Consider the following 19,181-nt stretch of genomic DNA (forward strand, 5'->3'; position numbering starts at 1 on the left):
TTGCTCGACTCAGACTCTGGACTAGTGGTTAAACATAACAGTCTAAATCAGTAAAATAATAAAGTCCAATATGTGGAAGCCAATGTTAACACAACAGATGATAATGGTATTAATAAACTTTATTCAGTGATGTTTTGATTTAACCAATGATATGACAAATTGTCCATTAAAAAAATTTGAAATGACCAAGTGACAATTTTACACGCAGATGTTGTAACACAATTCAATCATTGAGTTAAGAATTGATTTCACTCTGAAAAATGAAAAAAACCCTGTGATAGTGACATGTCAGTAACATGCACTCGGAGTGAAGCAAAACATTTGACTGACAAATATTCCCTGTCTGAAAAACAAGCACAAACTCATTTACATAATCAGGAGATATCCGTCTTGATACCAAGAATTGTAATGCTGAAAATAATGCAGGATGGAACATGGAAACTGCCATCTGAACAAAAAAGTTTCAAAAGTGACAGAAAACATTAACAACTTGGTCCACAAATACTAAGGTCACCATGTTCTGTATACGTCATTTTGTACACGAAATCAAAAAGGTTAATCATCTCGAATAAAACCAAATACCTTTCTGGAAATGCAAGATGAAAGTCAGAAGAATATATTTATTTACAATGACATATTCATAGTTCTCGGGACATTTCCCATCACGTTCAACACACTATCACAGCTGTATCAACAGTACCGACAAGCAATAAATATGTTCATATTTACAAATGTTGGTACTTGGTGTTGAATCCTCCCTTCATGTACACTGGAGACACCATACACTTATTGCTATATATACCATATAGATTCTCAGACTTAAATATGTACACTTGGATGCAGATAAAATGTTTTGTTTGGGATATTATTTCTTTGGGGCGATGATTCCTTCCAGTTGAGTCTGAAAAATAAATGGATATTTGGTAAATGTGTTGACACTGTAATCAGCATAGATACGTTATTAATCCAAATGGGAAATGAGTTCATTATCTGAAATTGTTCATGCACTGACTTGAATAACTCACTCATGACATGGCAGTAAATAGAGACTAACTAACCAGAATCTAGGATTGATATCATCATTGATTAATTGTTTGAATCAGTTGGTAAAGCCTAATCAATGGTCTGGAAATAACTGTTTGATTATATTATGATTATTTTCTGAGAATTTCCCGTCCAATTACTGTTGAAAATGACTGATGTGTTGCCTTTCGACTTTGAATGTACATATCATTGTTAAATTTAATGAACATGACCAATTATGCATTTTGAATAAGAGGTTTCCAATCACAAATAATGATTGCTCTTTGCTGAAGCAGTTGAAACAATCATTAGTCAATGATTAATCTGGGCAGTCAAAATAGAACTATTTATATACCTTACAAAAAAACAAAAACTTCTCAATAATTGAAAATTGAAAATAATTTCTTTTATATGTGAACTACTTTTCTGTTGTAGTTTATCAAACATGACTGTCATGTTTGTGATAGTTGTAAACAAAATGTTCCTCATCAGAAAGATGCAATACCCACTGCACATAATCAGTAAGTTGACCTTGTCTTTTGATGTCTATCACCAAACTGAGCTAGTGACCAGCTTCTTTAATTTTTAAGTTTAATAATGATATTATCAACAGGTTTCTGAAAGCATGTTGCTGTTCACTGTACATGCTGTAGATCTGAAGGAATAATTAATGTCTTCAGAGTCATAGAAACATATGAATTTACAGCAATAATTGAAATTATACAGATATTCTTTCAATTCATATACTGAACATATACTGAAAATATAAATAATACATCAATTACCTTTATAAAAATTCAATAAGATTTTGGAACGAAAATTGTTGAACAAGCTATCTTCAGGCTGGTTTCTCCTGTACTGACAAGAAACAACAGCACCAGACAACACTGCCATTAATATTTGATCTCATCTTCCAACACCCTACTGATTAGCCTTACAGAAGAAATAATTGATGACACATCACGAAAGCTCTCTCTTTGCAGGGAAGGAAATCAATTTAGAATGAGAGATTGTGTTTAGGAAGAGACTTGTGCACACATAAAATAAAAGGGGGGTTAGTTATCAATACATTATAGGGTGGTATTTCTTAGGATTATATGTCCATATTTTCCTCAAAGATGTTATCAGGAAGGTAGTATCTGATAAATACCAAATCGGTATGTTTCGTCATCCTTTTGACTAATCAACTGTGATTTGACATTTGAATTATTAGCTGGTAAGGGATCAACAATTTTAATATTCTTAGGGGAGGGTGGAGAATATTTTCAGACATGTGTTTAACATGGCCTGTCAGTGATAAAAACTATCATTTTTAGTCCACTAATCCTTATAATGATAACATATAGCAAACCCCTTACAAAGGGCAAATATTTTCTAGTCCTTATGATATGTTAACTATTGGGCAGTTTGGCAAGGACTACAAGACTAGTGCCAATTTCTAATGCTGCCTGTCTGTGCTTAACAAGGTGCCTATGGTATACACACCTTCAGCTGCTGGTTTGTCCTCTTGAGGAACTGGATCTCCTCGGTGTGCTTCTTCTCCTCCACCTGCCTCTGCTCAGCTGCTCGCTTCTCAATCTGCTCACACTTGGCCTTCAGCTCATTAACGTTGCGCTCAAGGTCACGTTTCTCCTGCTCTAGATCTGTGATCTGAACATAGAGGCACCTTCTGATTACCACATCAAGGCACAGTATGGTCAGCATCATACTCACCTTACACATACCAGTAACCAGAGCTGCTAAACTACTCAGTACATCTGCAAAGCATATCTGTCTTGAAAACGATAAATGGTAGTCATATATGTACGATTGAAGGGTGCCTTTGTCCACAGAGAAGACTTGGTAACCTATTCATAAGATATGCACCAGTGTTTGTATTTTTAGTTTGGTACACATGTATGATGAAATGACATTCTGAAAATATAGTGTTCAGTGTTGTCTAAATTGAAATTATTATATTTTGAATGTACTCCATGATGATTTTTAGATGAAGGATATAAAATATGTTTTCAGCTGCTTTACAGAAAAAAACATCTCAGTCCTACAATAGATATAACCGGACTGCCATCATATAGCTTGAATATTGCTGAGGATGGCATTAAACAACAGACAAATGAACAAGTTATGACTGTATGTGTAATTTCCTAATCTGCTTTTGTGTAGTATCACATACTGTTTTTCAGTCATAGCAAATTACACATTTATTATTTACAAAACATGGTGGAGAGATAATTTTATGAACTACAAACTGATTATTAATTCGATTGATGTGTAGATGCTGATGAAATGATTTTTATGAAACATATCAGTTAACCATGTGATATTCTTATCAATATTTCATCTGTAATATTTGGTGAAAAACTCAAAAAATAACCATGCAAGCACAATCTAAATCTACATACAAAATGGAGTGAAGGGGTATACATTTACATTCCCACTTGCAAACATGCCGTGAAACGATGCTAGGTGAAGTCTTCAATACCACTTGCATTGTGAAGCACCATCTTAAGTTCCATTTCACTATCAAAACTTACTTAAACTTAAAATATATTTCCATGCACTTTAACAAATCTATTGATAAATGAAACAAATCCTAGTACTGAAGTCACATCAAACGAACGTTTGTGACAGTCAGAAGCAGATACTCCTTTTTGCAACTTGCGGCTTTATGTAACTAATGCATTCATAATAAATACACTGGAACGTGTCACAAACACGATGAAGCCTCAGATACTTGATTTGCCTACCACACACCCATATCAAAGACAGCCAATGTGAGCTAGTTACTGATTGGTTTATATTGGCAGTAAAACCTGTGTGTCCAAAATGTCTAAAAAACAAATTTGCATTCATTTCCCAAGACTTCAAATGGCACATGCATTTCTTGAAGGTCTGTCATTCACCATTCCATACTGTAGTTCATTATCAGTGATAATGAGAGCTTACCTCATCCTCAGAGTCAGCCTATTTGATATATAATATTCAATTTAATTTAAAGATCTGTGCAAACATGCATGTTTTCATTTCAACAATAAATTCTGGTTATGATTTTAATAGGAATTATTGAAAAAAACAATTATGAATATTTTCAACCAAAATTTTTGAAATAATTTTAGTCAATAAATCAATATTAATTTTGATAGCCCAAATCCTGAAATGAATTTACAAGATATGGTCTCTAACAAAAAGCAGTAAATATACAGGTGTGTCAGAAGGAGAAATATGTGAACGATTGATGTGAATGTTAATTCACAGTTTGAGGTTGTGGTTTGTACATGAGTTAGTAAAGCATGCATATGACAAGGATGCATTCAAACTTGTACAATATGAAGATGTATGTGTAAAGTGTCATTATTAAAAGAAGGCCATGAACCTTTAAAGAACATCATGCTACCATTACCACATGGGACTGCAAATATTGGAAGTCCATATTAAAAATATATTACAATTTTACAAAATATGCTTCAAGAAGATATTTGCATCATGTATCACCATTTGCATGCATGGGACATTTTAGCCGTATTTCACTTGACAGTATATACAATATATAACACACAACAAAAGCAACAACATTTAAAACTTACGAACAATGTGATTATTTAAACCAATGTTGGAATTTGTTTACTCTATCCCCACTTGACTACGGGTAACTTGAACATAATGGATACCGACTGCTATAAAATATTTACGGAAATAGCATAGGACCTACAAAACAAACCTACATAAAAATTGATCAAACACATTATATACACCAATGTGCCCAAGACGGTAAGCAGCACAAAAATGCACAACAATTGTGACTTTACTTCAAATCTTCAATTGTAAAACCATGCATGTTCTAAACACACTGCGTATTTCCAAACAGTGAAATTAACCGTGGTCTTAGAACTGTTACAATCTCTCAAACAAGACTGTGTATCTCTGTTTGAAAATACAGCTAGATTTATGATGTGTTTAAGAAACATGCTGGACTGTGATTCCAAATATGGTGTACTGCTCAAAATTGCTTAAGTGCTTCATATATAAAGTGTTCACTCAATTTTAGGTTTTAAAAGGTATATGAAATATGCGAGGAGATGAAGGCGCTGGACCTCAGGGGTCAATGATAAGCAATTAGCCATCACAAAGGCTTGTATAGTTCACAATTTAATGGTAATAATGTTAATGTTTTCATTACATCATAGATGTTGTTATATGGTAATATTAGTACAAAATCATTAAAATATTATTTCTAATTTACTACCCCCAAATATAAAAGTGTTTCATTAAAGGTTAGCTACCCTTTTTTTTAGATGAATGGAAACTATGTTGTATATATTTGATATAGGTAATCTCTCATAATACATTTTATGCAAGACTCAATTTACAAATTAGCCAATATTCTAATGACTTATTTTAAAATATTAGCCTATGTATTAATAGCTTTATGGTATAATGTTTAGTTGCATATATCAAATTGGAGAATGATCACTACCAGTTCTTTTAAAGTTTCTCGATAATTCCTTACCTTTTTCTCCATGTCAGCTTTGCCCTGTTCAGCCTGCAGTGCCTTGCGCATGCCGAACGCTACACTACTCTCATACAGTGTCTGATATGCAGCAATGGTCATGCGGATCTCATCTCTCACACGCAGTAACAGTAGGCCACGCTCAGCACAGTTGATGGTTACTTGACGAATCAATTCATCTGGGAAAGAATAACAAGCTAATGTCACAGCAACTTTCAATGAGACATTGGATAACTGTTTAGTGACTCTAGCAGTTTGAGAAACAGGAAAAACAAATCAGAAAGGCTTACTGGGCAATTGAAACTTGATTAAAATTTAGTTGCCTGAATTCAATCATTCTAAAATCTCTTGGGCAATATTGTATAATTCTGGTTTCAGTGCAGTCTTACTAACCAAGCACAGAAAAATGGATGTCCCATGTTATTAATTCTCTCCTTTTGCTTTGACACTATATCAGTGTAATATATCTAAAAATGTAGATAGCTGGATGTAAATATCACTGTACTTACGCAATGGTAGTTTTGAACTCTTGAGAGATATAATTGTTTAACTAGGCCTACCAAAACACTGTGAGTAGAGCTCCCTCCGGACCGGACAGATGCCAGTCTCCCGGGCTTGTCTTTGCTGAAGCCGTCTGTCCAGTTCTTCCTGCAAGTTGACCACATCCAGGCGAGTGGCTGGAGTGCTGGACACTTGTTGAACCCACAGCTGACCACTCTCTGTCCATTCCCTAATTGAAAACATGATACATTTTTAACATATTCTGAATGAGATTACCTGTGAAAATACATGCAAGCTACACTATCCTAAAGTTAAAAACTGTCATATCTAACAGTATGACAATTAATAGAAAAGGCTGAATATTTTGATGCACTTGTCAGCTGTCAAGATTCGAGAATTTGCAGAATTATTTTTACCCCTGATTTTGCCAGTGATTGACTTCAAAATTTAAGAAAAAAATCAAAATATTTGTTTGAAAATCAAATCAAACACCATGGTCATCTTATTTAAACTTTTGGCAAAGCAAATATTAGTAAACAAATCGTATATTCACATATAAATGGTAGAAAATAATTAGATAATTAGTTGGCACTGCTTATGAGGTAAGATGAATAAGGTTTGATGCCGCCCTGAACAGTATTTCAGTTATATCACGACTTGTTCGCTTCTTGTGGGAGAAAAACCCTGAAGTGAACCAGGCCTTAGATGTTTGCCAAAGGATATGGTGCTGACAAACCAAGAATCAAAATATCCTTAGCAGCATATGTGGTGCCTAAGATACCTGGGCTACCAATAATGTCTGAGATGAATGAGGGCAAAAGATTAAAGATTCAGATGTGTATATTGCGTACCTAGGTGGAAGAATACTATTGAGAATTTCATCTGTCTGCTGTGCAGCCTTGGCATCAACTGGTGCAAGTTTCTGTTTGGCAGGAGGGTTTGGCACAGGCCCTGTGCCTGTAGGAGGGGTAGGACTCACCTTCAGTGCTCGTGCCTAGATGATAAAAATACATGTCAATATTCCAAACAACCTATCATCAATGATATGAAAGAGTTGAATGTGTAATATGAGGTTACATTTAACCTCAGAGACAACTGATCACTTGGGCCCCAACTAACTGAACGAGTGAGTAAATATTGTTTTACACTAGTCATCTATGGTGGCCTGTAAACAAGAATCTGAACTAAGCAAACCAGTTGATGATGGCATAACCATGAATGCTTAATCGGAGTATGATTACACAAATCTGATGTGTATTTTGTAATTATCATTAAAATAGCAATAAATATAAACAGTGATAAGTTCAACACGTGGGCTCAATCGACAATTATTAAACAAAGTTTGCAAACTACAAAGAAAAGAGTAAGAGGGTCTGTAGTGCAATGAGTAACTTACACAGGTTTCATTCCTTGTAGTGTGTTGGCTTAATGTGTCAATAGCTAGTCATTTATTTATATTTCAATTCTGTGCTTGTGCAAGATCATGAATAATTTAGAGGATGCCATGATAAGTATAACACGATTTGCCCTTAATACACAACACAATCATGCCAACGATCTCACCATGTCAACTGGAAATTGATAACAAATTGGTAACCAAATAAAATGTGGTCATATCTTCTATTTCCTTGACATTATCCTAATTGGGACTGTGACAAGATATTAGTTGAACTTAGTTCAAAAGAGACTGGTAGACCCAGACACTGTGATTTAGTCTAGAATAACATGGTTAATGGGAGAAATATTTCACTATTGTTTTTATCGCAATCCTAAACTGGGTTGATCTTTTGGGCACCTGTATTAAAATTCATCATGGATACCCACAAAATCAAAACGATGTAAACACGCAATATGCTCGTATTGCCAAGTTTGGTGCCCCAAGTCTCTAAAATAGCATAATATATTTTGCCACTGGTCCTAAGTTTATCGACTATTAAATAAACATCATGGTTACCAAATTCTTCATGATATTTTGGATTTTTGTAAACAAAAATAACTGTTTTGGAAATACAAACATGGGCGTCTATTTCATCTTCACTTACCCGTGGAGTTTTCTTGTCGGTATTTCTGCTGACAAGCACAGGGTTGTCATATTTTACGAGAGAAGCGTTTGGTGGAATCATTTTGACGACTGTGTGACAACTGTGGAACTCTGCAACCAGTGTGGAGGTTTGGTAAAGACGCTTGAGTTGTAGCTATAGCAACGATGTAATGCGCATGTGCGAGATTTTGCGGTAACCACGTGACAACAACGTGATTTAGCTTTTCCAAGATGGCGCGGCACATAAATTGGGAAGGTGTGTTCGAAGGAAAGATTTAGAATAGTCACTGCCACCATTTCCAAATTAATATTCTTTTGCAGAGGCCTGAATGCATTTAAGTTGACCTACATCCCACAGGTTTTATGTTGTTTGAAGCGCTTGTGTAAAAGAAGTGACGGTAATTCTTTATTACGAAACAGCGTGCACTTCGTGAATCGAGAGCGGTCTTTCGTGTTTTCGACAAACAGTTTCAATATTGTTTCTCCGCTGTTGTTAAACACTACATCACTACAGTTTACTCCGTATGTCAATTGGGAGTATACAAAAGTGACTGAGATTCGAATACAAATACTTACAATGAAAAGGATTATCCACACATGTTAAAATGGGTATGTAAGAAATATGGACAAGAAAAAACAAATTTCCAGGGGTTAAAAACCTGGCCTGATCCGTAGCACATTCCACCACTCAGCTATTGACACTCAATGATAACTATTATTACCCGAAAACGACCTCATTTTAATACCAGACATTTTTATAGGAAAGGAAATTCTAGATTATAGAACTCTCCATTCAAGCCTTGAAAATGCCTACTTTTTGTGGTGATCAAACAATGATGCAATCAGTGAAAGATACATCACATATTTTACAAAGGCTTCATCTGTGAGAATAATGCATCCTATCAGACGTTGTTACATTATAATTGGTTGCAACCCTACCAGGGTTTTACCTTGACTTACTTGGCGTTAAAGGGCTAAGCAAGGATTGGTCAGCTCAGAGTACGTATTCTGAGTCTGTGTGGGGTATTCATGATAAACTGCAGCATGGTATCCCAGTGGGCTAGCACTATAAGGTCGGCATTAGTCCGGACTAGTACCATCTTCCCGAGGCAAAAGGAGTTAACTGACTATAAACATTCAGTTTCCACCCTTGCCAAACTAGGCTAGAATTCCTGGGCTCAATCGTAACGCCACCAGTGGCTATTACAAATTATGTCCCTTTATGCCTCTCCTATGGACCAATCAGATTTCACCTCTTGTATCACTTGCATTTGCTTCAAACAAAATGGCGTCACCAAGTCAAGGCGATCTGATCAATAATCAAGATCTATATTGTGATAAAATGGGTCTTACATCACAAGGTGCATCAAATCACAACAGCACCTTGATTTATAAGCATGAAAAGAGTTGGAAAATATTTGTTGACACCAAGTTGGCGGTGCACATGCTTTGTAAATCCTGCAATCGACTGAAATCTGCACAACAGTTGATGAACCGGATTTCGATTTTGTTGTGTGATTTTGATTGGACTATGCATAGACTCGTTAGTCAAGCCAACATGTAACTCCATAATACCAACCTTGTTCGGCAAGGGTGGAAACGACTTTTATAGTCGGTTAACTCTCTTGCCTCGGGAAGATGGTCTAGTACAAGCAGCCACACAGACAGACACATGCATGCGCATCGTTATGTAAGTGCAAAAATCATGGATGCTGAACCCAATTTCACCTCCCCTTATTACTGGTGTGAATGTCAATGTTGCTGATGAATTAAAATACCAAAAGTTTGGATATAAACAACTACTTGCACACATAGTTCCATATGTATTATGAGTGTATATGATGTATGAGTAGTTATTTTCAGGTACCGGTAGCACACAATAAGTCTTTGATTGACATTTGTAAGCAGGGACAGAAATTAAGCGATACCATAATATTATAACAGTACAACCCAAAAGTTGTATTAGCCCTAAGGATACCTCAAGCATGAACAAAACTTGGTCCAGACTAGTCCTAGTTTCCATCCCTGGGAAGTTGGCTCAACATGATACAACAGCTTTTTTACCTGATGAAGGTACAACAAGTAACGCCGTAGGACAAATGAGACAAAAGATGTAGAACTTTTTTATTGATAGAAAGTTTCATATCTTAAAGTAATTACTGGTAGTGATGCCCTCAGTTTGACTTAGTGTTTTGTGAAAACAAATCCCACATCTTGTTAATTTGTAATGTTTTTTTTAACCTGGGAGAAAGAACATAACCCATTGCATGATAACACAAATCCCAGTATCTCCAACCCGAGATATTGATGAGGGGGGCATTAACAATGGCATTACTTTTTACTATATTTATTTGCAAGTGAAGATTGCCATATACATGATATATGGCAAATAGCTTTGCAGTGAGATGGGGATTGTGAGGTCCCAGTGATGGGTTGGTGCTGCAGGCTTATAGTTATACATGTGTTCCTTGGTTTATAGATGCACGCAGTATTTTACGCAAGTTGCGTGAAGAGCAGGTGAGAGATGGAGACACCGTGGTTCAACTATGGGAGAGAGTCCTCATGGAGCAGAGTGACAAGCTTGGTGATGAATGTAGGTTGTCATGGGCATTTTACTTCCATTATTTTGAAACCAGTTATGATCATGTAATGAATTTATGTGTGTATTTTTAATGATCTCATTGTCTGTTAGATCGCTATCTTGAACTGATTGCCATGGTTACCAGGGAAGAACAACTATCTGATGTATTGTAACCTAGTTTGTGAGTGACAGTTGAAGGCAGTATTTGATAGTGTTATGTTAAGAGTGATCATGATGTTGTCATAGTTATTGAATGCACATTGTTGTATCATTTCAGCGTGGAATGCATATTGTTGTATCATTTCAGCGTGGAATGCATATTGTTGTATCATTTCAGCTTGGATGGTACATGAACAAGTGTGTGTAGCTGCCTTAGACTGTCGAAGATTAGATCTTGCAGATGTGAGTCATAGTCTTTGGTTGTTTGTTAAACATATTTTAAGTATATCACGAAAATGATCTAATAAAGTATTAAAAAAATCTTTTCAAACAATTTTCACATTTTTGTTGTTGAAATATTGGGTCAATGTCTAATTTACCGCTATAATAATTATCAATTAGCTACATTACATGTACATTAAGTGTATTTTGAGATCAGTGTTTGTTTGTTTTAGGCTTGTATTGAGACCCTGGAGTCCAAGTTTCCCCACAGTATCCGTGTTCAGAGGTTGTGGGGGATGTACTACGAAGCAGAAGAAAGGTTATAGTCAATCTATTTATTACATTTACCAGATACTGACAGATACAAATTATGGCTTGGATGAGCAAATTCAAGGGCTGTTTGTTCAGTATACTTTCTTTGAGAAGGTCATAAAGACCTAAATTAAAATAAATCATTAGGAATAATCTTGGCTGCCTAATCATGATTATGAAAGTGTAACAAAATGCCGAGATTTCCACTGCAAAAATACCAATGCTTGTCTCCCTGTAGAGTTTCAGGGTAAGGCTATAGATTCCCAGCAACCTATGCTTGTCTCCCTGTGGGGTTCAGGGTAAGACTATAGATTCCCAGCAGCCTATGCTTGTTTCCCATAGGGATTCAGGGTAAGACTATAGATTCCCAGCAACCTATGCTTGTCCTCCAGTGAGGATTCTGGGTAAGGTGTCCAGCAACCTATGCTCATCATAAGAGACGGCTAAATGAATCTGGTGGTCAGACTCAGTCACATAGTTGATTGCATGTCTTCATATCCCTATTTCATGGATTGATGCAGATCTGGTCCACACTTGATTATTTATAGACTGCCGTCATATAGCTTGAATATTGCTGAGTTAAACAACAAACAAACATGGATCCATGGGCTCACTGTCGGCCGTTGTTATTCTGTACATGCTGTACCATGTTGGTTATAGTACAAATCTACATGTCCCACTGCCCCTGTACGCCGTGGGGATTCCTTGTTAGAATAGGGCCAAGGACATGTATGCTGCTCATAAGAGGCGTCTTAATTGGTTGGTTGGTTTGTTGTTTAACGCCCACTCAGCAATGTTCCAGCTATATGACGGGGGTCTGTAAATAATCGAGTCTGGACCAGACAATCCAGTGATTGATATCATGAGCATCGATCCACGCAATTGGGATCGATGACATGCATCAACCAAGTCAGCGAGTCTGACCACCCGATCCCGTTAGTCGCCTTTTACGACAAGCATGGGTTGCTGAAGACCTATTCTAACCCGGACTCTTCACTAATTTGGTTGATACCATCATAGCCAGACAGCATGGATCATTGCACACAGTATGGATCACTGGATTGTCTGGTCCAGACTATTATCATTATTATTTATAGTAATGTTACAGAGTGCCATGTGATAAAAAACAATCTCTCACTGTCTGCCTTCACCTCCAGGTATGAAAAGGCCGATGCAATGTACCAGAAGATAATTGAACAGGACAGCACAAATATGGTAAGTCTTGACATAATTGGAATTGTTGGTTATTTTGGATTCAGAAAAAATACATTAACTTGATTTTTTGTAGGTGCAAGCTACATCATATTATGACACCATTTGTGAGATCTTTTGTTCTCCAGTTATTGTTTCTCTATGACGATTAGTAATGGCTGTATTGTTGGTAGATGTTAAGGTTTTCATGCCTAGGACAAGCAAGTGTGTTTTAGATTTGCACACCCTGGTTACTCACTCTGCATCACTCTGCATCGTTGTTTCAGTTTGCCAGGAAGAGACAAGTAGCCATACTTAAAGCTCAACAGAAAACTACAGAAGCTATAGAGAAGCTCAATGAATACCTCAAGAAGTGAGTACTAGTCCCAGCTGAACTAAGTATTAGCAGTGATTCATCAAGGATTCCCACAGCAGGCAAATTGGGGCGAAAAGTTGTGATATTGTTAAAAACTGGCTCTTTTAACTGTAGTTTGTTTTTTAATTCTGTTGAATTGGGACATTTTTAATTCAAGTTTGTATTTTTTACTGTCATTTGCTGAAGACTTGGGGCTGAATATCGGCCGATGAGCAGGTGTAGATACAGTGGTAGTCACTAAGTTTTCATCCACCAGTCCTAATAATGATAACATACTGCAAAACCCTTAAAAAGGGCAAGTTTCTACTTGTCCTTATGATATATTATCTATTGAGCAAATTGGCCAGGACTATAGGACTGGAGCCAATTTCTAATGCTGAGTGTCCCTGGTTCATTTGCATAAGTCTGGCGAGTTACCTGTAGACATTATTGCAGTGTTGATGATGTCTTGTCAGTATGAATGGCCAGTTATCTGGTTTACACCCACTAGTCAATGTACACTTGTTTCTTGTCATTGAAACTCATACTAACATGGACTGAACGTGTAGACAGGTTTAGTTTCCGACTCCATTATGAACTAACATGATTGTGTATGTACATGATGTAGGTTTATGACCGACTACGAGGCGTGGATGGAGCTGTGTGATCTGTACCTGGAGGAACACGACTACAGCAATGCAGCGTTCTGTGTGGAAGAACTCATCATGTCCAACCCTCACAATCATCTCTTCCATCAAAAATATGCCGAGGTAATGTGACAGGAAGCTTAGTGGACTGGTTAGTTGTCATGAAGGAGGTGGGTGGGGCCAGAGAGGAGAAAGTGAAGGTCGTCCATGTCCTGACAGGTTTGGGAGAGTCGGGAGGAAAATTGCACATTTTAGGGAGTGGTTTAAAAAGATTGACAGGCATTTTACTGTTAGGACATGCTGATCATTTTTATTTATTTTTTAGTTATCCTGCATTACTCCTTAATGCATGTACTGCTTACCTTATGAAGAAGAAAACAGCACCTAGTGATGGTCTTTGATGAAGTTAAAGGGTTGTCTTCACTTCCAGTCTACTTTAGCAAGAACCCATCGCTGCTGTCATGTGACCGTCTGTCGTGACGTCACATCTGGTCACGTTTCTGCTTGTCATCAAACTGACATGTTGTGCCTGGGTTCGGGCCTCAACTTTTGGCTTACTTTGTGTGGTTAGCACTCTGCTGCCACTAACATTACGTCTGCAATGTGTTCAGCAGTACATGCATTAAGGAGCAATGCAGGATGAGTTTACAAATGTAAAAAATATTTAGATTTTACTAAGATTTGTAGTAACTGATATTGGGTGGTGCTGGTGCTGGTTTTATTACTGGGCTTACAGATCAAACAATCCCATATTTTATGTACGTAAGACAATTTCAATTCTCTTCCTGTCAATAGCAAGTTACTCAACAAAATTCGGTAATAACAACACCCTCCAAAATATATCACTATGGGATGTAACTCTTGCAGTCTTGTCATTTGAAAAGACACTTGAAGCAGCATGTTATTTTGCATGTAATGTTTTAACCACAACAACTTGATCAACTAAGGTCGTACAAGTCACCATGGTGACAGGTGACATGAGCTAGATAAGTCTCCGATTAGTTATATTTGTATAGTACAGTTTATGTTGAGTACTTACATGCCAAAATGTAATAGTGTACTAATTACATAAGGCAACATGTTTTTATTTCTTGGTTTACGGATTTCAAACTCATTATTAAAAGTGAGGTAAGCAAATTAAAATATTCTGGAGTAACAAAAGTAAAACAACTCTATTTTACAAGAACATTTTATTATATTCCTGATGCACAGCTTGTGCACAAATTGCAATATAACAATATTCATGTTGGGGTGAAAGACGCTGCCATTTTGGCAGCATGGGCGAAGATTAAACTGGTCAACACTGTGCTTTGCGTTGTCAAGCTTTGATGGTATTAGATAAGGATCCCAACGAGAAATATCACAGTGACTTCCCTTTGCTTTACACTCAACGAGGAACGAAATCATTTTTTGTTTGAACGTTTTATGCATTTTTTAAAGTATAGATCGGCGGTAATAAAAAAAAGGAGTAATTTGTATCTATTAATTATTTTTCAACATTTGAACTTTGAAAGAGTGGTGCATCCATAAACCAAGAAATAATAAAAATGTCGCCTTAGATGATACAGAAAAAATAGCATTTTCTGATGAAAAATTCTGAAATGTAAAATGGCATAATGTATGTGTGTATCTTGTCATATACCTAACATTATAGTGATTGCAAGCAGGAAACTCCCACCAATCACCAGCCAGACTATGTTATGATGAATATACAGCAAGTGTTTGCCAGGCTGACAGTATACATCTTCACCTGCTGTTCACATTACCTAGTCTCTGCCTCCAGCAGTCATGCCCAAACAGAGACCTATCATTGTCTAACATGTATGCTCCAGCAGTCATGCCCAAACAGAGACCTATCATTGTCTAACGCGTTTGCGTCTATGCAGCTGCTGATGAAATGTGTCCACGCTTTCAGATCAGATATACACAAGGTGGAAACGACAACATGGAACAATCGAGAGCATACTTCTCCCAGGCTGTCAAACTCAACCCTAACAACACCCGGGCACTCTATGGCTTGTTCCTGGTGAGGATATAGTAATCCTACTCCATCATGGTGAAATTCACCATGTCCTCTTTTTAGACATTCATGAAATGTTTCATGAACATCATGAAACCTCATCAGTACCCTCTTGCATGTCTTTTTTTTCTCTCTCTTGGGAAATATAATAAGGTGGAAAGTCTCCTTGCCAAAACTTGACACTTGTAACAAATTGGTAATCTTGTATGTTATCTCTAATTATAGCCACATACACACCCACTCCGTTAGAATTGGTCTTCAGCAACCCATGCTTGTGTTTAGAAGCGGCTAATGGGATCAGGTAGTCAGACTCGTTGACATGTCATCGTATCCCAATTGCATAGACAGATGGTCATTGTGTCAGTCACTGGATTGTGTGGCCCAGACTTTATTTACAGACCGCTGTCATATAGCTGGAATATTGCTGAGTGGGGCGTTAAATACCAAAACAAACAAACAAACCGACTCAGTTAGAATTGGTCTTCAGCACCCCATGCTTGTTTTTGGAAGCGACTAATGGGATCGGGTGGTCGGACTCCCTGACTAGGTTGATACATGTCATCGTATCTGAATTGCTTAGATTGATGCTCATCATGTCAGTCACTGGATTGTCTGGTCCAGACACGATTATTTACAAATCGCCGTCAGTAAGATGTAATATTACTGAGTGTGGCATTAAGCAAACTTACTGAGAGCTCTCGGTGAACTCTGGCTCCTACTGACCTGTATAACCTGTCACTGCAGGCCGCCACCAGTCTGGCCATGAGTACAGGGAAAGGCCTCAAGGAGAAACAGATGAACAGCAAGTACGCAGCCTGGGCGGCTGAGCAGATTGTGTTTAAGTACAAGGTGAGTGCCTCCCTTTGAAACCCCTTGCAGCTAATAGATGTGTTTTATGTAGCATGAAAAAATTGTCAAAAAATTCAAAAATGGGTTTTGATATTTTCCTTTGTACAATATTTCGAACATCCGTGTTGTCATCAAATTATTATATTGTTTTGTTATGATTGACTCAGTATGTTTGTTAAAAAAAAGAAGAGATTCACCCTCATGTCTAATATATCAACACTTGTTTGTTACTGTACCAAATCTGACCCGTGAAGAATCAGGGTAGAATATGTATTCAGCAACCCAAGCTTGCCGTAAAAGGTGACTATGCTTGTCGTAAGAGGCGACTAACGTGATCGGGTGGTCAGGCTCGCTAACTTGGTTGATGCATGTCATCAATCCCATTTGGGTGGATAGATGCTCATGATATCAATCACTGGATTGTCTGGCCCATACTCGATTATTTACAGACTGCCGTCATATAGCTGGAATATTGCTGAGTGCGGCATTAAACAACAAACCAACCAACCAACCAACTGTACCAAATCTTCTCACAATAGCCTGATGGTTTATTAATTGACTTGTGTTGATGTATTTTATGTCAGAGTGAGAGTCTATTTTTAACAATTGGCTATGAGCATGATCAATGAGACCTGACATTGTTTTCACATTTGTGTTACTAGCCATTAAGCAAATGCATCCAAACTAATCTGTTAATAAACTCATTTTCCAGACCACCTTCCAACCTGTATCTGTTTAGGATGTTTAGGGCCAGGTTACCAGAAACAGTGTGTGTTTTTACTTTGCTAAGTAACTCGTGAAGATCCGGGGTAGAATATGTCTTCAGCAACCCATGCTTGTCGTTAGAGGCAACAAACGGGATCGAGGGTTCAGACTCGCTGCCTTGGTTCATGCATGTCATTGTATTCCAAATGCGTAGATCAATATTCATGATTCCAGTCACTGGATTGTCTGGTCCAGACTCAATTATTTTCAGACCGGCGTCATATAGCTTGAATATTGCTGAGTATGGCGTTAAACAACAAACAAACAAAACTTTGCTAAGTGAAGTGAATATGATGACTTCTTTTTGCAGTCTTACCTGTCTGAGGAGCAGCTACGAGACATGAGGATCCTGGAGTCTATAGAGAAAATGTTGGAGTCTCTCAACTCATCCGTTGGGAGCTAAATATTGCACAGCCAAGCTTAAATGATTGAATGGCAGGACTCATGTGGCCACCATAGACGTGACCAAGCCGTTTTGTCAGTAGGACAGGGATAATACAAGTAACACAGCTTGATCCAAAAGTTTTATAAACTTGTCCCATGTCATTGAGTCCATGGAAATGGTACGGCAGGTTAGACATGGATGGTTACCATGGTTACAGTTCGGATGTCAAAGATGAGTTTCAACTTTCAGTTATTTCTATATTAATCAGAGTCAATATAAGGAGAACACAGGCATCTGAATGAAGTGCAATATGTAGTACAATATGGTATGCATTTACTAAGGGATGCTTGTCATCTGAGGAGACTGACATGATGGTTGGTCATACTTGCCGACATGGTTGATGTATGTCATCGTATCCCAATTGTGTAGGTCGATGCTCATGTTGTCAACCTCTGCCCTGATCCTGCCTCAGTTATTAACAGACTGCTGTCATATAGCTGGAACAATGCTGAGTGCAGTATTAAACAACAAACAAACAGTAAGAGGATTAAGGGACTGACAATTTTGTTTTCAATGGGAGGGGCCTGGAAACTAGGTGCATGAGGAAAGACTTGTTTTCAACGTAGTGTGGCCACATGTGTATACATAATTTTTAATAATCTCTGCTAACATCTGAACATTATCTGAATAGGGTTTTTCATGGCTTGTGTGAATGTTTTCTGAGAAGTTCCAGTTCTGCTCTTGGGCATTAGAGTCCCTGTTAAGTCCCTAAGCATGGTACATGCTCTGGCAGATGATTTAAAATGAACCTTACCTTGTAGTTATGAAATAGTCGTCAATGGCAATATTGAACTTGGGAACTATCGTGGGCATTTACGTTTTCAAAAGGTGCAAGGTTGTTTTGTAAGTGTGTACAAAGAAAACCATAACTTGATTATCTGTTTATAATAAGGAAGTTAACTTTGTGCTGTCTGTTGCGTTGAATGTGAATGATACTGATGAATGCAAATGATTCGGTTAGCCTGTTGTGGTTGAAGTGGGGGGTTAGCTTGGTGAAACAAAGAAGTCCATACTGCATATTGAGTGAATGAGTTGTGCCTGTTATATGCAGATGTTGTCCAGCAGACACTTTGCATGCTGTAGAAATTTTCTTTGTCATCTGACGTTCTGTTGATCTCCTTTCTCATGAAATAAGGCTACATACCATGCATACAGATGTATTTATTGCAAATGAAATTGTATATATTTCATGTCAGTCATTGTAATATGTCCGTGTTGAATAATCTATGAAATGTCCCATGTCAAGCTTGACTTGCGTTATTTTTATCAGCTACACTTTTCTGAGACCAGCAGCACCAACACAATACTCTGAGACTGCTCAACACAATGAGACAACTTGATGCAATGAGACATCTCAATACAATGAGACTTGATGCAATGAGACATCTCAATACAGGGAGACGACTTGATGCAATTAGATCTCAATACCATGAAACAACTTGATGCAATGAGACATCTCATTACAATGAGACTTGATGCAATGAGACATCTCAATACAGGGAGACGACTTGATTCAAGGAGACATCTCAATACGAGACGATGCAACGAGAGATCTCTATACAA

General features: G+C 37.4%; 2 protein-coding genes across 2 annotated transcripts; one reads left to right on the forward strand and one right to left on the reverse strand.

The window, feature by feature from the left end:
• Window positions 1-113: 113 nt before the first annotated feature.
• Window positions 114-8,225, reverse strand: LOC139468434 (33 kDa inner dynein arm light chain, axonemal). Its single transcript, XM_071250398.1, has 6 exons — window positions 8,074-8,225; window positions 6,883-7,025; window positions 6,091-6,260; window positions 5,531-5,709; window positions 2,509-2,673; window positions 114-901 (listed from the first exon to the last, which is right to left on the reverse strand). Exons 1-6 carry the CDS (start codon window positions 8,152-8,154, stop codon window positions 866-868), a joined length of 774 nt encoding a protein of 257 aa, XP_071106499.1. The 5' UTR covers window positions 8,155-8,225; the 3' UTR covers window positions 114-865.
• Window positions 8,226-8,293: 68 nt separating this feature from the next.
• LOC139468442 (ER membrane protein complex subunit 2-like) lies at window positions 8,294-18,855 on the forward strand. Its single transcript, XM_071250408.1, has 10 exons — window positions 8,294-8,328; window positions 10,552-10,665; window positions 10,991-11,055; window positions 11,268-11,353; window positions 12,504-12,561; window positions 12,825-12,910; window positions 13,521-13,662; window positions 15,455-15,565; window positions 16,304-16,408; window positions 17,484-18,855. The coding sequence occupies exons 1-10, from the start codon at window positions 8,304-8,306 to the stop codon at window positions 17,574-17,576; spliced, it is 885 nt and encodes a 294-aa protein (XP_071106509.1). The 5' UTR covers window positions 8,294-8,303; the 3' UTR covers window positions 17,577-18,855.
• Window positions 18,856-19,181: the final 326 nt, after the last annotated feature.

The sequence above is a fragment of the Haliotis cracherodii genome, unplaced genomic scaffold (genome assembly GCF_022045235.1).
Source record: "Haliotis cracherodii isolate W230 unplaced genomic scaffold, xgHalCrac1.p SCAF_1, whole genome shotgun sequence".
NCBI lineage: Eukaryota > Metazoa > Mollusca > Gastropoda > Lepetellida > Haliotidae > Haliotis > Haliotis cracherodii.